The sequence below is a fragment of the Falco naumanni genome, chromosome 9, assembly GCF_017639655.2.
Source record: "Falco naumanni isolate bFalNau1 chromosome 9, bFalNau1.pat, whole genome shotgun sequence".
In the NCBI taxonomy this organism is placed as follows: domain Eukaryota; kingdom Metazoa; phylum Chordata; class Aves; order Falconiformes; family Falconidae; genus Falco; species Falco naumanni.
In genome coordinates this window covers 5,776,875-5,795,611 of record NC_054062.1, presented here as the reverse complement: position 1 = coordinate 5,795,611, position 18,737 = coordinate 5,776,875, and the positions used below count along the sequence as shown (strand labels likewise).

Below are 18,737 nucleotides of genomic sequence, written 5' to 3'. Positions count from 1 at the left end.
CAGTAGCCGATGGGTTGCATGCTACTAGCCCACTGCAAACGAAGTAAAACACACCAGCTTGTGTAGCCACAAAGGGTCTTGAAACTGATGTGTTTTACTTCACAACAGAACCAAGCTAGGAGTGTACACACCAGCTACTGTGGCTCCACAGATGAGCTGCCACTCAATAAGCTCCCCTGCGGTAGCTCAGTTGTTTGTTTTCATGTATCCATACAATTAGCAAAGGTAAAGCCTTGTTTTTACCTCTTCCACACAGTGTTCAAACACACCAGAGTATGCATATTAAGTAAGCTGTTATTTTACTTCTTAATAATTTTATTTTTTAAATAAATATTTTAAGCTAGTATGCATTGGTACAGTCTAATCGCTCACTTGGGTTCACTACTGCAGTCCATCAGCACATGGGGTCTCAACACTAAATGAAGAATCACTTTCCGCCCTTTATTCTGTTTGGCAGAATGAAAGTAGAAGCTATGGTGATCTATAAGAGAAAAATGCCAAATATAAAAGATGTTAAACAGCTGGGCACTGGAAATTTATCCCTGCTACCAAAAAATATTTGTATCTTAATCAGAGCACAGTAATGCTAAGCTAGACCTAAAGGATTTTTAAAAGTCTAGGCTGAAAAAGTGAGACAGAGCTCAGGCATATATACAGAGATGAAAAGGATTCACTGCTTCAAACAGTGCACTGCTTAAGGAAGAGGAGGAGGAGAAGCAAAACAGGACTGCAAGAACATTCAAGTGATAAAAGTACTGGTAGGTCACATTTAGCTATGTCCCATTATATAATCTTATGCAGTCTCCTGTGGTCAGACAACAGCACTGAGGATCTCAACCTACCCTAGACTCTTTCCAACAACAAAGAGAATCTAATGATTGCTATGAAATATCTCTGTATCTGTTGCAAAAAAAAAAAAGTCAATTATTGGCAGAAAAAAATCATAACATGTCATCAGTAATCAGTCCCACATTGCTGGAGTCCCCAAGACAAGAAATCAACCTCCTTTTTGAAGTGTAATGAGCCATGCAGTAGATGAACTGAAGACTAATTCTTCAAAGGAGTACCAAATGCCAAGCACTTCCAATACCTCCATTTGGAGGAAGAAAACTATTATGGCCTTAGTTGGGAAGAAAAGTGCAAAATAAATAAGACTTGTTAGAACAGAATAAAACTAGATGCTAGAGGCACACCATTTCACAGACTCAATCAGCCACAGCTAGCTGTAGTCACTGTAACTTAGGAAAGATTGTGGGGATCTCACTGTCAACAGGAGACCTGAGTAGCACACGCTGGGTATAACCACTTCCTTCCCTAGGTGGTGGTGGGAAAATAAAAACATGCTAAGAAGTACAACAGCACACCCCAAGAGAATAGGGGTTTGCTTGTTTTGTTAGGGGACTGCTTTCCCTAAGGAAGAACGACCTCCAGAGATTACAGCAAAACAAGCCATTATGAGAAGTAAGAATTTTCTTCCAGCTAGTATTGGTACTAATCTCTTCCTCAACTCTTTAAGTAACACCCAGCAAATGGTACTAGGTCTCAGAGACAAGGAGGTTTAGGTAGAATTCAGAAAGTTATCAGAAGACTGCCCATGTGCAGCTAAGCTTCACTCTCTGTGAACAGCGGTCACTCTTCCACGGCTGCACCCGAGTGCCAGACTTCTTCCTTCTTACCCAATAAAGCTGTCTTTGCTGACAGCCACCAAATACTTGCAGTGCTGTTCCCAGCAGTGAAAGCTTTCTTAGCAAGAAGTTCACTGAGCAAAATTAGCCTGTAGACTACTACTTTTCCTGTTTGGGGTTGTAACTACTATACCAACGTAGACTCCAGCTGGGGCACTGCACCCAATATACGTAACAGAGCTTTCGATGGGAAGAGCTACAAAAAGACTCCAAGTGCTCAGGTGTGCCTGCAAGCCCATACTGAAACCCCCACACCTAAACCTCTGAAGAGATGGTACCAGACATAGCCAAAGAAACGCTACTTAAGCAAGTTTGCTCAGATTCAAGCTCTCTCCTGTCACCAGGTAGACATCGATGCAGTGCAGCTCCACCAAAAGCAAAATCATACCAACAGGCACTATCGGGACTTTAGGAAAAATACAGGGAAAGATACTAATTAGCCCGCCAGCACAGAGGTACAGTGCTGACCCTTTCTGGTGTTCAGGCAACAGTCCTGCAGAAGGCATCCTTGCTGCAAGCTGAGCAATCACCACATTACACTGCTGCAAACCTAGAGTTTCATAGTTAACAACTGAACTCCAGCAACTATCATGCCTCCTTCATGCTCTTGAGTCTTTCCAAGGCAAGTAGTGATTCCAGAAAGGGGTCTAAGGAGTAATGGCTTTATATACTTTGTCAGCCCACATTTAACCTTGTGAAATACATGCACCAAAATACAGCATCACATCTTACTAGAAAAATAGGCAAGCAACAGCCTTGTTACAAGGCAGTTCCTCAGGTATAAAGGACGGATATACTGAGACGGATATACTGAGATATGTCAAACAGGCAGGTTTTTCAAGTACCCCAAGCAGTAACTCCATGGGACATGAAAGCATTTTTGACCACTCTTCTCGCAAGTGCACCTCTAGTAAAAGACAGGGAACGTGCTGCTCTTTTCTGCCTGTCTCCAGGGGCTGCTGCCAGCTGGCTCCTGTCGTGCAGCCTGTGTTCAGCAATGACTCGTGGCTGCTTAAATACCCTGCCCTAGGGATGATCAGCCAGGTCATCTTTCTTCCCAGATGTTGTATTAAATATGTTGAGAATTTTTTTTTTTGTTGCTTCATTTCAAATATTCAGCAGAGAATAAATTAGGTATTTCATTTTGGCAGGAAAGAGGGAGGGCAGAGAGCACATGCCCAACAGTGGCAGGCAGAAGAAGAGGCTTCTCTCCTTAGGGCACTTGGCCCAGGGCCTCGGTGGATTTTGCTCTAGGAACACAGGAAGGGAATGACAGCAATCAGAAATTTGTTGAAAGGTCAGAACTTCTGTATCACAAGCTAAAAATACAGATCACTTAACCCGCCCTCCTCAGTGCAGGAATCCAAGACCACAAAAACTGTGTGCAAACTCGTTTCCACTGGGCTCTAAGAGCTCTGCACAGCATCACAGAAACCCAAACTGGAAACAGTTACATACAACATCCAGATGACACCCCTGCAATGACGACAGCACATCCTGTTAAGGGTCCAGAATGATGGGGTCTCCACATAGCAGGCTGCAGGAGCTCCTTAAGGGCTTCTCCAAGGCGAAGACTAATTTTCACCTGACCCAGAATTCATACTGACCTTTCAAATGGAAGAAGCTACAAAAGCTACTTGATAGAAGAGGAGCTCTCACGGCAACAAGGCACTTTGCAGATACTCTTGAATCCTAAGTGATCCTACTCTTACAGAGTACTGCAGAAACAGCTGTCTAGTAGGGACAGCTTCCATACCTGGAAGGGCAAAACTACTGAATGTAAATAGATTGCAACAGCCTGAATTATTCTAAAATACAGCAATGTTCCAGGTCCCAGTCAAGAAAAAAAGCAGCAAAATTAAAAAAGAAGAGAAGGCAGTCTGGACAGCGCTACTTGTCCTGCTCCATGGCAAGGGTGGCACCTTTACACCAGAAGGTTTGAAAATGGCAAAGGAAGCACCAAACTCCAGGAATCCCACATTCCTGGCTTACCTTGGGAAACAAGGTTTCTCAAACAGTTCATAAAGTCCAGCAGCATCTCTGAAAGGGGAGGGGGGCTGGATTTCTTACAGTTAAGCCCTCTGCAATACATTTATCTGTCATTGTACTATTTGAGGTTGTGATGTTTCTCCCCCTAAACAGGCTTTCTGGGTGAGGCTTATGTGACAACATATCAGCATTGTCCTTGCAGCCACAGCCAGTGGATCACAGGAGAGTCCACGAGATGCTCTGATGCTCAGTTTCACATTCCTTAACTGTTTCCTGAGAATCTGCTGGCAGATGCTGGATTCGTTCGTTACAAGTCCTGCTGGTGATTAACACAGAGGGCCGGAGCTGGTGAATGGTTGGAAAAAGCATCGGCTTTCCTGGGATGTCTGCCTCACTGAAAGGAACCATGAGCAACTCAAATATTCTTCAGTAAGAGCCAAAGCCACCATGACTAAACCACCTGATGCAAAGAAACAGGAAAGGCTGGCATTTTCTGAGATCTGTGCTGCATGCTTGCCACTGGGAAAAACCTTCCCAGTTTGTGCCCTGAGCGCAGACTACCTGAGCAGCCTCCCCAGAAGAAGACCCGAAGTGCAGCTACTGCTTTTTACAACACAGCAGGGAGAAAAAACATCTGGAACCCTCACTTGTTTCTGTGGATTCCACCCAGGGCAGCACAAAGACAGCTCTGGAGAGAGGCTTCTTCTCCCTTTCCGCAGACAGAGGGGCACCTAGATGGAAAGGAACATATTTATGGCTTCCTAAGCTAGCAGGATATTCCCCGCACAGGTTCACGGACAATTCCTTTGACCTAACCCTTTGGCATCTTTCAGCGCTTCCTTCTAGATTCTGGACTGACAGTGGGGAGAGGCAGAATGCAAGTTTGCAGACACAGAGCTCAGTGCCTGTAGAGCTTCATCTACTCCTCACTCAAACTGTGTTCTTGCACAGAAGTTAGGAGCTTTACAACTGCATTTTACAGCCAAGTATAAAGTTGCCAGTAAAATCAGTTGCAATCTACTTCAGAGCTCAACTTCAAGGTGCCTAATGGCAAAATTCCTTGAAAAGGGAGCAGGACTGAGCCCAAAGTCAGCAGCAACCCCTTAAGAGGATTAAAGTATCGAGAGTTACATTAGCAAGGATTAAATAATAATAAAATCCAGAAATTTGGAAAGGACAGAAACCCTCACACACAAAGGCACAAGCCAGCTCCTAAGTGGGGGTTAGGAAAAAACTTTCCCTGTGGGCAAACTATTCCAAGATCACTCATTTCATGATCATTTACTTCCTTCCCACAAACATTTGGCCTTTGTCAGGAACACAGGAGACATCCAGGAACACACTGGCTTAACCTAGCACGGTGCTTCCCATGCTCCGCAAAGGGGGGTCCCTCAGGCTGCAAACTACCAAGCCAAGAAAAAGGTAATCCAAAACCCTCACGCAGAAGGGCCAAATCCCTTGAAACTCCCCCAAAATGGTGCAAGATGTTAGCTCACCTTCAAGCTGCCAAGGGGCTAAATGACAGGTGAGAGGGCATGGAGCCACAGGCTTGTGTCTGGTTTCTTGCTGAAGCATTTCAAAGCTTAGTTCCAGCTCCTGAGAAGAGCTGTTACAGATGCATTCAGTAGCTACAGGACTGACTTCACCTTACTGCATTTTTTTAAGCTGCTTTCAAGTAGGCAGCCAGTGAATTCTATGAATTCTGTGATACTTCATCCAAACCACGTGTCAGCTGAATGTATCAGCACAATGGAGATAGAAATGCAGACCATCCAGGGCTGTATGTAATCTCTCCAGGTTCAGAAACCTGATGCCAGACTAGCAGGAACTTCCATACAGAGGGGAATATCCTGAACTAATTTCTGAAAGACAGCCCCCTTGTTCGTAATAGACCGATGGTCTCATACTGTAAGGTTTTTTAAAAACATTTTCAGGAAAAGGTGTTTTGGGTACTACTCACTGGATATTGAGAGAGAAAAGACTTCCCAGGCGTTCTCAGGATGTTACACATGAATGGATTTCCTTCTCCCACAGTTAAAAGTATGTCAAAGTTGAATCCAAACAGACAGCAAGTATCAGCAATTCAAAGCAAAAATATTATAGCGTTTTACAATGACCCCCAAAATCAGTATTATGAACCAGTCTATTCAGACTCCATGAGAGAATTCAGACGCACCAGACAATACAATTAACAGCAGCAGATCTAGTTTCATACTTCTTCATTCTGGTGTCACTACAGGGCAGTGTTGGATTTTTTTTTTATTCAAATTGTAACTAAGTGTAAGATAGAGAATGTTGAGAAGAGTGTGTTAGGGTGCTACTACCAGCAATTTGCCAATGAACAGTCTTAACACTGCATAATGAAAAAAGCCCAGGTGTACTTGTACATACCTAACTTGCTGATGCAGGAAGATTTATCTATAGAATCAATAAGAATGCTGAATCTCCACCTTAAGTAAAAAATTCAATTCAGCCCACACTGTGGAGTTATGCACAACACACAATAAAGGCCGTTTTATTTTAACCTCCTTTTGGAATCAAAACGGTTTGGCTGGGAACAGACTACTTATCTACTTTACAACTGTTTAGATTAAATGATGTAGCACTAAGAGGTTCATAAAGGAAAAGCAAACCTCATCTTGACTTTTTCCTACTCATTTGTCCATGACTAGAAATTTTGTTCTTACTGTGATTTCCAGATGGGAATTCACATGGAGTATCACTGCCTCATTTCCAAAGTTGAAAGGAAAAGTGATAGTTCAATGGCTGAGCAGCACTGAAGAAGAGATCCTAGCTCCATAAAACATTGTAAAGAACAAATCAAATTAAAATAAGCTAGGAAGAATGCAGAACCCTTCTCTCTACAGTCACCCAAGATAATCAAGAACTCCAACCTTTTCGCTTAGGTTGAAAGGAAGAGGTCTTAAGAAGGTAATCCTTGCATTGCTCTGCCTTTCCCGGTTATGAATATCCTTAGAAGTGAAAATACTGAGAACTTAAATACTTAAAATGTTTTAGGTTTTTGCGTGCTGTTGAGGTTCAACATTGTTGAAATGCCAACAAGCAGCTCAACAGACAACGGTTTGGGCTGAAAGAAGAATTTGGAATAGTTAATGGCATTGCTGTTTGTACACCTTCTCTGATGAATTGAAATTGATGAATTTCAAACCATGTTGCAAGATGGAAAGTGTACCCCTTCTTAATGAATGTCGGAGGGATGTATTTCTATCTTCAGTAAAGCTCTCCTGGCATTTTCACAACAAACTGACAGATGATCAGAATAGTCTGGGGTAACTAACATTCTTATCCTTTTTTTATTAGAATAAATGTATTTCTCCATCAATTTTGCTGCCTAGGAACTCTGTAAGAGATGTGTTGTGAAGTATTAACATCCAGATTTCTGTAAATAGGGTCTATTTGGTCAGTAGCTGGGAAAGGGGCAGAAATTTAATTTTTATGAGTGTATCAGCCATTTTCTGTACAAGGTCATGTGAAGATCATAGATTTCTAGACAACCTGAAAGCCTACTTTTCTAAAACCTTAGATTAAAACTACATACAGAGAAATTGGGTCTCTTCAGAGCTACGAACTGCAGGACTTGCACAAACATCAAAAACTCCAGCATGACTGCATGTGTGTCATGCTCCTGAGTTCATCTTATGTGGTTATAAGACAAGATACCCAATAGGATACCCAAAGTGAGAACATCCAAAAAGAATCCTTAGTATGACAGTTATGTCAGAAGAGCAACTTCAAATTTACCCTGTTAAGAAACAGATACAATTGCTACTTGTTTCATCCATCCTCAAAAAAGATGCTGGGTACTGTAATGTGAAGGCACTGGTTCAGAACTATCAGACAGCAGCAGAGAAAGGCAAAGGGAAATGAGCCTCCCATGTTACAAAAAACCTGAGAAACTGCAGTGATAAACTCTCTCCCATTCCAGTCCTGCAATATACTCAGAAAAGGAGGACGTAGGAGCAAGACAGGAGTAACCTGTGCTAAGGTGCAATGGACAGCACTGCACCTTGCTGAAAAACTCTCGTTTCAGGAAAGAATGAATGATCCCAGCCCCAGAGCTGCGAAGAAATACGCTTTTGTGAAAGGCAACAACTACAGGACTGAACGAACACGTCTCGGGCTTTAAGGTCAAAATTTCTTCACACTGTAGATCCCAGAACTGAATTCCTTATTATTTTCTTAATGTCTTCTTCCTGCACTGAAATTTATCATTCTTGGTCTCAGCCCACTGGTCATTTAAATTTGAAGATGAACATATTCATCTCCTTGTTAGGCAAATGGGAATCTAAAGAGACTTTACCTACTTAAAATGCAAGCACATTAGAAAAATAAAATCCATTTTTATAGCTCTCCCCAAGGAGCAGGAGAATTATTAAATAAGAACATTGGAAAAATTAATCACGAAGTTGTAAATTACTAACTGTTCACTTTGGCATGTGTACGTGGGTGTGCACACGTACATGCATCATTTACATGAGGCTTTTAATTGTGCAAGGCATTAGTAAGTTTTACCAAGCACAACAGTGGAACTTTCCATTTTTTGCTCTGGTACCCCCCAAGAAGTAAAAGGAAATCAAAAGCTAAAATTTACTTTCAGGAAACATTAAGGTTGCAAATTTGAATATTTAAAGTTAATCAAGAAATGGAGATGCTAACGGTTCTTCCTTAACCTTAAATTAACACCAGCAAACCACTTACATATCTTCCCATCACTAGTCAGAACATTAAAATCACCATATCCTGTATGCGTAAGGTCTGGGCAAGAAAACCTTAATTTTGAACATATTAATTTCATGGTTTAAATTCACAACCCTCAAAATGTTTTTGCACATGCAAGACATTAGCACTATGCCTCCACAGTCAACATTTGCAAGGCATATTCCAGCCCACATCCTTGCTTCTAACCTTTCACTGCTTTTTCAAATAAATTCCCTCTTAGGCTGAACTTTCTCATGCTTAGTCAGAGCCCAAAGGGAAATATGTTTTTAAAAGATCAGGCCAATCATTTTTTATTTATGGGGTTGTGAAATATTTACTATGTATTCCATTTTGGAAAAAAAATACTGCAATTTTATTTTTTTCTCCTTGGAACTAAATAATGTCACACAGTGGACACACACTCCTCATGGATGCTGTCCTGTACACAGGTGATGGGCTTGAATGCACGTGGCTAAGAAACTGGAAAAAAAGTAATTCTGTTTGCAGCCTATAACATCCTCAGACCCAGATGAAAGTTAGTGCCCCCCCTACCACCAAATGTCCTGTCTTAGCCCAGCATGCACATGTAATCTAGCAAACAATAAGCAAGTATGATACTACTATGGATGAGGAAGGAGAAAATAAAGGCTCACAGATGACAGCACAGTTACATTTAATTTTTAAAAAATGCGCCTCTGATGAGAATTTCAAACAGGTACCAGAAGTCAGGGTGTAATCACAAACTAAAACATATCTTGCATTGACACATAAATGCTTTGCTACATTTAGGTACTTAGTAAGACAGACTGAAGATCTGGCAAAGAGAAATGTCTCAGACATCGTAAGGTCCCCACTAAAAAACTATGCCCCAATGTGAAAGCTTCATCATGAGAGAGCTGAACAGGTTGGCAATGTCACAGAATCACAGAAATGTCAGGGCTGGAAGGGACCTCTGGAGGCCACCTAGTCCAACCCCCTGCTGAAGCAGGTTCTCCTCGAGCAGGCTGCACAGAGTCACATCCAGGTGGGGTCTGAATGTCCCCAGAGAAGGAGACCCCACAGCCTCTGGGCAGCCTGTGCCAGTGCTCGGTCACCCTCAATATAAAGAATTTTTTCCTCAGATGGAAATCCCTGTGTTGCAGTTTGTGCCTGTTGCCCCCTGTCCTGTCGCTGGGCACCGCTGAAAAGAGCCTGGTCCCGTCCTCTGGACACTTGCCCTTAAGATGCTTGTAGACATGGGTAAGATCCCTCTCAGCCTTCCCTCCTCCAGGCTAAACAGGCCAGCGCTCTCAGCCCTTCCTCGTCAGGGAGATGCTCCAGTCCCCTCATCATCCTCACAGCCTCCGCTGGATCCCCCCAGTGGTTCCCTGTCTCTCTTGACCTGGGGAGCCCAGAACCGGACCCAGCACTCCAGATGCAGCCCCACCAGGGCTGAGCAGGGGGGAGATCACCTCCCTCCACCTGCTGGCCGCGCTCCTCCTCATGCACCAGGCTCCCACTGGCCTTCTCGGCCACGAGGGCACACTGCTGGCCCACGGGCAACGTGCTGCACCGGCGCTCCCGGGTCCTTCCCCGCAGAGCTGCCCCCCAGCAGACCAGCCCCCGGCTGTGCTGGTGTGTGGGGCTGCCCCTCCACAGGGGCAGGACCCTGCACTTGCCTTCGCTGAACCGCATTAGGTTCCCTCCGCCGACCCTCCAGCCTGTCCGGGTCTGGCTGAACGGCAGCGCAGCCTCGGGGGGACCAGCCGCTCCTCCCAGTTCTGTTTCATCAGCGAACTTGCCGAGGGCGCGCGCTGTCCCTTCACCCAGGTCACTGATGAATGAGCCGAACAGGACAGGACCCAGCACTGACCGCTGGGAACCCCGCGAGCTGCAGCCCTTCAGCCAGGCTCTGCACCGCCGCTCACAGCCCTCCGAGCTCTGCCCTTCAGCCAGCTCTCAGCCCGCCTCGCTGCCGCGCACCTAACCCACTGCCCGAGCTCACCCGTGAGGGCGTTATGGGAGAGAGCGCCAAAAGCCTCGCCAAGGTCAAGGTAGACAACATCCACGGGCAGCCAGCTCTGCTGTACCAGAGACATGTGCTTCCCCCCTAGGCTATGGCAAAGCCCAAGCCTGGAGTCAAGCTCTGAACCAGGGATGGTGATGACACTCAGCTAGTAACACAGAAGTTGGGACTGCAGCACCTCTTCTGAAGATCATTATGGTAACCCTTGTATTAGAAGAATATCTATCCTTAAAAGCAGATATTTTTAACTCTGTGACACTGCCTTCCTTGGTATTTGCTCCTGTGTGACAAAGCACAAGGAAAACATGCCAGCTGGTTTTTCCTTCCCTACACTGCAATGGTAGAACTGGTAGCCTCATAGTTGAAACGCTTGTCAGCATTTTATAACTGTAATTTGCAGTATGATTTTTGTCTGTACTACAGCAATCTGTCACTCAAGAGGACAGCACAGTCCATCCATTTCTCAGTCTCTTCCTGAGGGCCAGCTTTGAGCCAGAGAGGATGCTAAAGCCTGGACTGTATCAAAAGAGCTCAAGAACTCTTTGTATCACCAGCTGCGCCCCGTCTTTCCTGGAAGACATATCTGTGTAGGATACCAGTATCATAGAACCACAGAATGGTTTGGGTTGGAAGGGGCCTTAAAGATCATCTAGTTCCACCTCCCCTTCCATGGGCAGGGACACCTTCCACTACACCAGGTTAATCCAAGCTCCATCCAACCTGGCCCTGAACACCTCCAGGGATGGGGCATCCCCAGCGTCTCTGGGCAACCTGTGCCAGTGTCTCACCACCTTCATAGTAAAGAATTTCTTCCTTGTATCTAACCTAAATCCGACCTCTTTCAGTTTAAAGCCATTCCCCCTTGTCCTATCACTACAGGCCCTTGTAAGAAGTAGCTATGTAAACCTTCAATGACACAAACTTTGTACACCCAATGCAGTAACACAACTCACTTCAACAAGGGAAAGCAACATATAATACATTAAAAAGTTGATATAAACTGGGAAGGGTGATCAAGCCTGGCCATAGAAGGAAAGAAAGGACTTCAGTTTAATTGCAGCAAAGAGGAATTAAGATTGGCTACAGGCAGAACGTCCCACCTGGGGCTAGCAGGGAAAGCACTAGGAAAGACCTCACGTCTGAGAGGCTGAGGAACAGTCTGCACAGTAAATTCCTGAAGGACACATTAGAAAAACAACGTTGAGGATGTTCTATCTATGAAGCAATTTAACTTTTTGGAGCCCACATGTACTCTTAAAATTCTTGCAAGCTCACAGCTATCAATGCCAGCCCAAATTTTTGTCAGGGATAATCACCAATTTAATCCAGTAATTTTTACCTTGCCCTTGTGCAAGGGGAAGGAGTTCTCTTGAGATGACTAGAAGGGGAAGTGCATTCAAACGTCAGTTCAAAGTCATGAACTCTAGTTTCAGGGGCAATCTGCAGCTACTCCTTATGAACAGACACTTGCTACCCTCACATACAGTCTGATGAATTCCAGTTAACTCAGGGCAGCACCCCGCAGCAGGCTGTGAGCCTCTCTCTTGCACAGTCCTTCCAACACTTCTCACAGCAGGGCCCCTAACTCAGGCAGCTCCTCCACGAAGACCCACTCCTGACCCCAGCACACGCCACATTTACCTGACCACAGGGGAGCAGTTTTTCTTCCCTCACTAAAGCACAGCTGAAAACCACTTCCTCTGTGGGAGACAAGAAGGAGGCTACAGGCTTGCCTTCTGCTGCCACTGTGCAGGGCAGGAGAGTCACTGTCCCTTGGCTCAATTCCACGGCTGCTCCTGCCACGGTTGTGCTCTGCCAGCAGCCGCTGACTCCTGCTCCACGGGGTGCTCCTGACTGGGGGGAGGCAGGGGGCTCCAGCCTGGGTAGGGCTATGACACTGATGACCACGGCTTGGATGTAGCCCCACTCCCACCTGTACTGCTGCTGGCCTCAGCCTTGCCTCAGGCACAGCGGGGCTGCTGCTTGTCCTTGGTTCTGCCAGTTCCCATGTACCTTACTCCCCAATGTCCTGTCACAAAACCATTAAGGTCTCTGGAAATCCATTTTTTCCCAGTAAATACTGTCACTAGTCTGTCCCCTTCAAAGGACAACATGGAGAGACTTCTGCCTCCTTCCGGGAGAGATTCAGGTAGGACAAACTCTCTTTAGTACCAAATCTTCCCACCCACTCTGGAAAAACTTCACACTATGACAATCTGTGAAGAGCTGCTCATTGGAGTGTGTGTGGGTGACATAGCATTAATCGCACAATATCCAACGACAGCTTTTTGCCCCTCCTGCAACCTGATAACACAACAGGGTGGTCTGAAATACCTGGTAAATATCATCACCCGTGAGATGGTAATACTAAATTTCAAGAATTATTTGCAAACAGGAAAAATGGGTTGCGACACAACAGAAAGGCCAATAGACACAAAGAAAAACCAGGTTGCAATTAACTGGGATCAGTCTTGGGATTTTTTAGGATCTGGCCTAGGAGCTCTCAATCTTTGGGGCTGGCCACAGCAAGCATAAATGTATTATGAAAGCTGCCTCCCATTTATGATAGAATTTAAGGCATGAGTGAAGGACGCCGTCAGGTGCTGCTGGGCAAAGGATGGACTGGGCTTACAAACTGGATTTGTGTGCTGGGCTCCCAAATAGTGGAGTCCGCTGAAGAGTTGTGTAGGAGTAACCTGCTGGCAGCACGAGCACAGGGATCTGCTTTTGAGAAACAGCACAAAATCCAGCTTTGCCTCTTGAACAGAATTACATATACCCAAAAGCATGAGATGGAGACAGAAAGAATGGGATCTACCAGAAAACAACCACTAGTAATCTTCCAACCTCCAGCAAATGTCACTGAATTGCCATAGTAACAAACTGCAACACCGCTAGGAATGAAAGCAAGCGGAGCATTTGAACTGGCTTGTTTTATGGAACTGTTTTTCCATGTTGTCTTCCTGCACATCACAGAATAACTGGCTGGTGGCAGGCTAACAGTCTAACAGAGTAAACTTCATTCATTCATGGCTAGTACTACCTGTGAGCGCTACCTGCCTTTAAACTACAACTTGTTTGCCGTGGTCCTCAAAAAACCTGCTACCAGGGCAAAAGAACAGAGCAAACCACACTCTCAGCAAGCTCCTCTGAACTCAGCCAACCTCACTGACACACTGGAGTAGAATTCAAGGCTCCCAAAACATCTTCTTCCTAATTCTTCCCACTTTTAACGGAATTTTATTTAAAGATTCTAGAAATGGTAAGACTCTTCCCCACAATATTTATTAGCATGGCTCCATCAGGCTCACGACTTGCCCCCTGAGAAGAGGAACACATATTACGTCTCAAATAGCTAACCAGACATATGTGACATTAACACCAGATATACTTTAAGAAACCCTCAGCTTTTAGCAGTTCTTCCCTTCCCATTTCTCTGTGCTTTTGTTTTCTGCTGTCTTTCACAGGGCACAGAAATGCAATCCAACAGCATTACGGCTGTGCCCTGCAGACAGCGACTGGGCTGCAAGCCCAGAGACTTGCGCTTTCTTCCTTTGCCACTCGCCCGCCGGTTGCCTCTGGCAAGTCACTTTCTTTCTGTCCTGCTGCTTCCCTGCCTGCCTGCAGAATACCAAACTCCCCTGTAAAATGATCCGAGGCTCATCCAGGCAAAAGGCTTACAAGTGCTCTAGACTCGTAGCACTATTGACTGTATTAGTTAACATTTGGTATTTTGCAAACAGGTATTAGAAGGCCACTGGTATGCTGAAATTAGGCAAGTGCCATATTAACAGTTGCCAGAGCAACCTTAATTTTGTCCTAGGTTGGTCCAAAGAGGTAGAGACACTGTTAGAAAAAGCAGAAGTGAGCATGTAGACAAAAGCTTAGGTGCTTATGCACTCCCAGATCAATTAAGGTTTCATGGGCAACCATAAAACTCACAGTCTGACTTCGAGCTCTTCAAGTCAGTTACGGTTATTTTGGAGATGTTCTTGTACAGAAGATTCCCTTTCCCACAGAAAAGAATAATACTAAAATCCAACAGCCTGAATATTACAAGCCCTGATCTGTAGCAGAATTACAGACCTGGAAACCACAAAGGCTACCACGCCCTGGAGACCAGGGCTATGCTGCTGGAGCCTCATACCCTACCTCCCGGGGCTGAGCCCAGCAACAAGCTGTCAGCACCGAGACCATCCTGGGTTTTCGTCCTAACGCAACCATACCTCTGAAGTATAGGCACTTCCATGTGTAGTGCTGATCCGACACTGGTGCCAGCCTAGCTCTTACAACTGCTGTCCACAAACTGTGACATGTGCACTAAATGTAACCCACTGAACGCAACCTGCTTCGTGACCCAGCACAATACCTGTTCACATCAGAGGTGATGCTTCCCACAGCCGGGTCTCTGGCATGCTGTCCCTGCTGGTGCAGGGCCTGTGGGGCCCTGCTTGCCAGTGGTTTTATTTAGCTATCTGTCAGGCTGCCAAGAATTTCCTGTGGTATGTGAGCAGCAGGAGGGAGACTGGTTTGCAAAGTATTTAACTCCCCTAAACATGACTGGAATTTCCATGGAGAATGATGGCGCAGATCTAGCCCAAACACCTTCTTCCCGAGGACTTCCAAAAGTCTGGAGCAAACCACAGAGGCATACAAGCACCTCAGAAAAGACTGCCAGACTCTTCTATAGGAACAGTCAGTGACCTAGATGTCAAACTGGCCACCCCTGCCTAGGAAAAAATATCTAATAGAAAGTTTTTTTCAGAACCTCTCTCTCTCCCCCTTCCTCCTCCCTGCCAGTCAAAGTTGGTAGCAGTTAGACAAGCCTTTTTATTAACACATTAGCACTGTGGGTTGCATTGTTTTCTTCTCTCTACATGTGGGAATTCTGGTCTTGGACCCTGAGCCAAGGCTACGAAAGTAGCTCCCAAAGCCATGCAACTATGTCCCCATGAGTACATCCTCTTCTCAATACCACAGATGTGTCCCTTCAAGAATGGGTAAAAAAAAAAAAAGGGGGGGGGGAGTCCCAGGGATACAATCTATAGACTAAAAACCCCAAATGCTGAAAATAACTAAGTACAACAGTTTTTCCTCAAGGGAGTCTTCAAAGTGTCTTCCCAGCTGGAAAGTCTAAACACCACTGTCTCCTCTTTAAGCGGGCAGCAAACCGGCCTCAGCTGCATCCCAGCTTGCCCCATGGCTCCCTTCTTCCCAGGAAAAAAAAGGCCAGGCCAGCTCTTCCCGCAGCAGCCTCTTCTTGCCACAGCCCTTCAGCCCCGAAGGCAAGGACACGTTATGACACAGCTTTACGCACCATGTCAGTAACCCATCCTCCCAACAGGCCAAGCATGACTTGCTCTCAGACCCAGTACGGCAAGATGCAGGCTTTGCCTCCCAAGAATAAACACAACTCACTGCTCTCAGGGCAAGCCTTGGGAGCACAACCCAGCTAACTGCCACCAAAGCTCGATTACTCCTGGGACCGAGCCAAGGCGCCCTCACTGTGCTCTGCAGAGGCAGCACCTGAGATGTTTCCTCACTTGACATACAAGGTTGCTTTCACCAGAACTTCTTAGGTGACCACTGGGGCCATGAGTAACAGCCGTCTCCAAAAAGTCCCCATGGAGAAAACTTGAACAGGTTTTGTAAACCTGCAGTTCTAGTTATTTGAAATAATGCCAAGGACTCACTGCTGGTCAAGGGAGCTCCTCATCCACGTCAGTTTAGGATGGATGCAACCTATGCCCCAAGAGGGAACACATGAGAGAAAAAAGATCTTGCTGTATCCCTCAAACACTGTGAAATTTTGGAAGAAGGCAGCAAACCATGCCTGCAGAAACCGCGAATCTAGAGGTTCCCAATGAGATAGAAATAGCAGAGGAAGATCTGAACAATACAGACGTCTGCAATAGAAAGGGTGTAAACAGCCAAATCGGGTCACAGAGGAATAGCAGTGGAGCAGCAAGCAAAACAAAAATAGCAGGAAAGGAAAGATAAATAAAAAATTCCTAAAATATATGAGGAGCAAACAGACTGACAGGGAAACAAGAGAGCCATTGAGTGGAAAAAGGACAAGAGCCATGCAGAGGCAACCAGGGTAGGCCGGGGATGTAAACCAGCCTCAGAGGGGAAGGCATAGGGAGGAAAGAAGACAGCTGAACTATTTCACTGCAGCAGCAAGGAGGAGAAGGGGACGATGACTTTGTGAGGAAATTACAACCATCTGCAATTAGAAACAGCAGCACCAGCCCAGCAGTTTCACGTTCACTCTGTAAGACAGGTGACATGCCTGGCTTGTTCTTCCACCGGGGTGGATGGCTGCGGTGGGTCCTTCTTACCCATCCCCTAGCTCACCACTCACTGCTTCACTGCTCCACTGCTTTGGTGATTTGGTCTTGCCTCCAGCTCTTTCAGCTAAATGAGACTATTTTGGTGTAGCAATGAGTGTAGCAGGTAAAAAAGGGGTTCCTGCGCTAGGGAGGGGGCCAGATTTGTACAGCCCTGCATGAAGATGGAAGGAGTCCCTGCCTCTCCTGCTGCTCCCTGCTCCATCTCCATTGTCACCACCACAGCTCCTCTGAAGCCTGGTGCAGAGAGCAGCTGCTTGTTGCTGTTCTCTCCCAGACTTCTTCTGCCTGTGACTTTCCATTCTCCCCCACTCCCCAAGATCCAGCCACCAGAGAAGAGGCAGTTAAATCCACAGAAATCCTGTGGCTCAAACCTCATGGGGTTTGCCTACATAGCAGAGGCATGAACCCTCATCCCCTCTTACTCTTCATACCTCACTCTGCCCTGTCCTTCTCAGCCAAAAAACCTCCCATGACAGGTAAGAAGGAGAAGCTGACTTACAGAAAAAAGTATTTTTTTTTGCACAAGGTGGTTCCCAAGCTCTGGCAAAGAGGATACTATGTCCAATACCCCAATAACAAGCCGCAATACCCGAATAACAAGCCCAGGATGCTCGCCGCCCAGCCCAGAACCCAGCAGGGTCCAGTGTCAAAATTCAGAGCAAGAGGGCGAGACGAGCCTGAGAAGACTCAGGATAAGTGAAACACTGACGGGCAGCAGAGCCTGGGAAGCAGTCTGCATCCGCTGCATGGAGGTGGTCACCACATGTCACTGGGTCAACGGAATGCGAAAGTGCCCAGCTGCAGAGCCTGTCTCCCCTCTAGTGAGCACCAGGAGTGGGTATACACCGTGTGATGGCTGGTTGCTACTGAGATGTTTTGGCTCAGGGCTGAGGATCTTCATCCCCCACCTGCAGTGAAGTCAGTCCTGCTTCCTTCTACAGACAGAAAGCCAAGGCTCCCCCAGGCTAACCCCAGCTTTTTACCTATCACAGAATGGCACTGAAGAAACAGCAGTTTCAAAAGGTGGCATGATTGTACTTCGTTATTACTTTTCTTTTCTATTTATCTAACATTTTTATACCCATCCAGGCTAAGTTTGGTGCTTCCAAGCTGCCCTCTGTGAACCACCATGGTATGTAACTTACCTTTCCAACGGAAACTGTGGCTCTCACCTAAAATGATCACAGCAAAAACCAGGTTGGCAGAGACCTGAGGAGGTCTCTGGTCTGACCTCCTTCTCAAAGCAGGGTCTGCTCTGAGCTCAGATCGGGTTCCTCAGGACTTTATCCAGGCCGGCCTTGCAAACCTCCAAGGATGCAAAGCCCACCTCTCTGGACAACCTGCTCTACAGCACAGGGAAAGGCTTTTCCTCCAACACAGCCTCAACCTCTCTTCCACTTTGTGCCCTTTATCTCTCATTCTCATGCCACTGCCAACTGTCCAGCTCTGTCCTCCCAACCACCCCCTCACAGGGGCCGTTGGTGCCACCAAGTCCCCCTGTGGCCACCTCACCCCCTGTTGCACAGGCCCCGCGCCTCGGCCTCCTTGCCCTGGCAGCCCAGGGGCCTGTGCTGAACCAGCAGGTTTCTCAGTGTCCCTGCTCAGGGCAGAGCCCCCCCCCCCCCCCCCCCCCCCCCGCCGATTGTATGTTTAAGGTTTAAAAATTTTCCTGAGACTTATCATGCTAGAGAAGCCGCCAGCAGCCAGCGCCTTCCCTGCGGGGCTGAGGCAGCAGGGCGGGCGAGCCCTGCTCATGGCCGCCCTCCGCCTCCTCAGGGCCCCGCGCCCGCCCAGCCCGGGCACCGCGCTCCCCTCCCGGGGGCCGCCGGGCGCCTCTCCCCGCCGAGGCCGCGCTGTGCGGCGGCTCCCGCCCGCCACCGCCGCCATCTCCGCGGCTCGGGCCGCCCTCTGCCGGCCGCGCCGCCGCCCGGCCCGCGGGGAAAGGCCCCGGCGGCTCCTCGGCCTCCTGCCCGGCTCGGCAGCCGC

At 46.8% G+C, this 18,737-nt stretch overlaps 1 protein-coding gene across 6 annotated transcripts in view; it reads right to left on the bottom strand.

Moving 5' to 3' along the window:
• The window catches only part of ZNF618 (zinc finger protein 618), a 162,124-nt gene that overhangs the window by 46,189 nt on the left and 97,198 nt on the right, over positions 1-18,737 (bottom strand). For 2 of the 6 annotated variants that reach the window (XM_040605585.1, XM_040605589.1), the window contains exon 7: positions 4,322-4,405. The exons of the other annotated variants lie outside the window; for them this stretch is intronic. In XM_040605585.1, the coding sequence (XP_040461519.1) occupies positions 4,322-4,405 (84 nt within the window). The remainder of the gene's footprint in view (positions 1-4,321; positions 4,406-18,737) is intronic. 6 annotated transcript variants of the gene reach the window in all.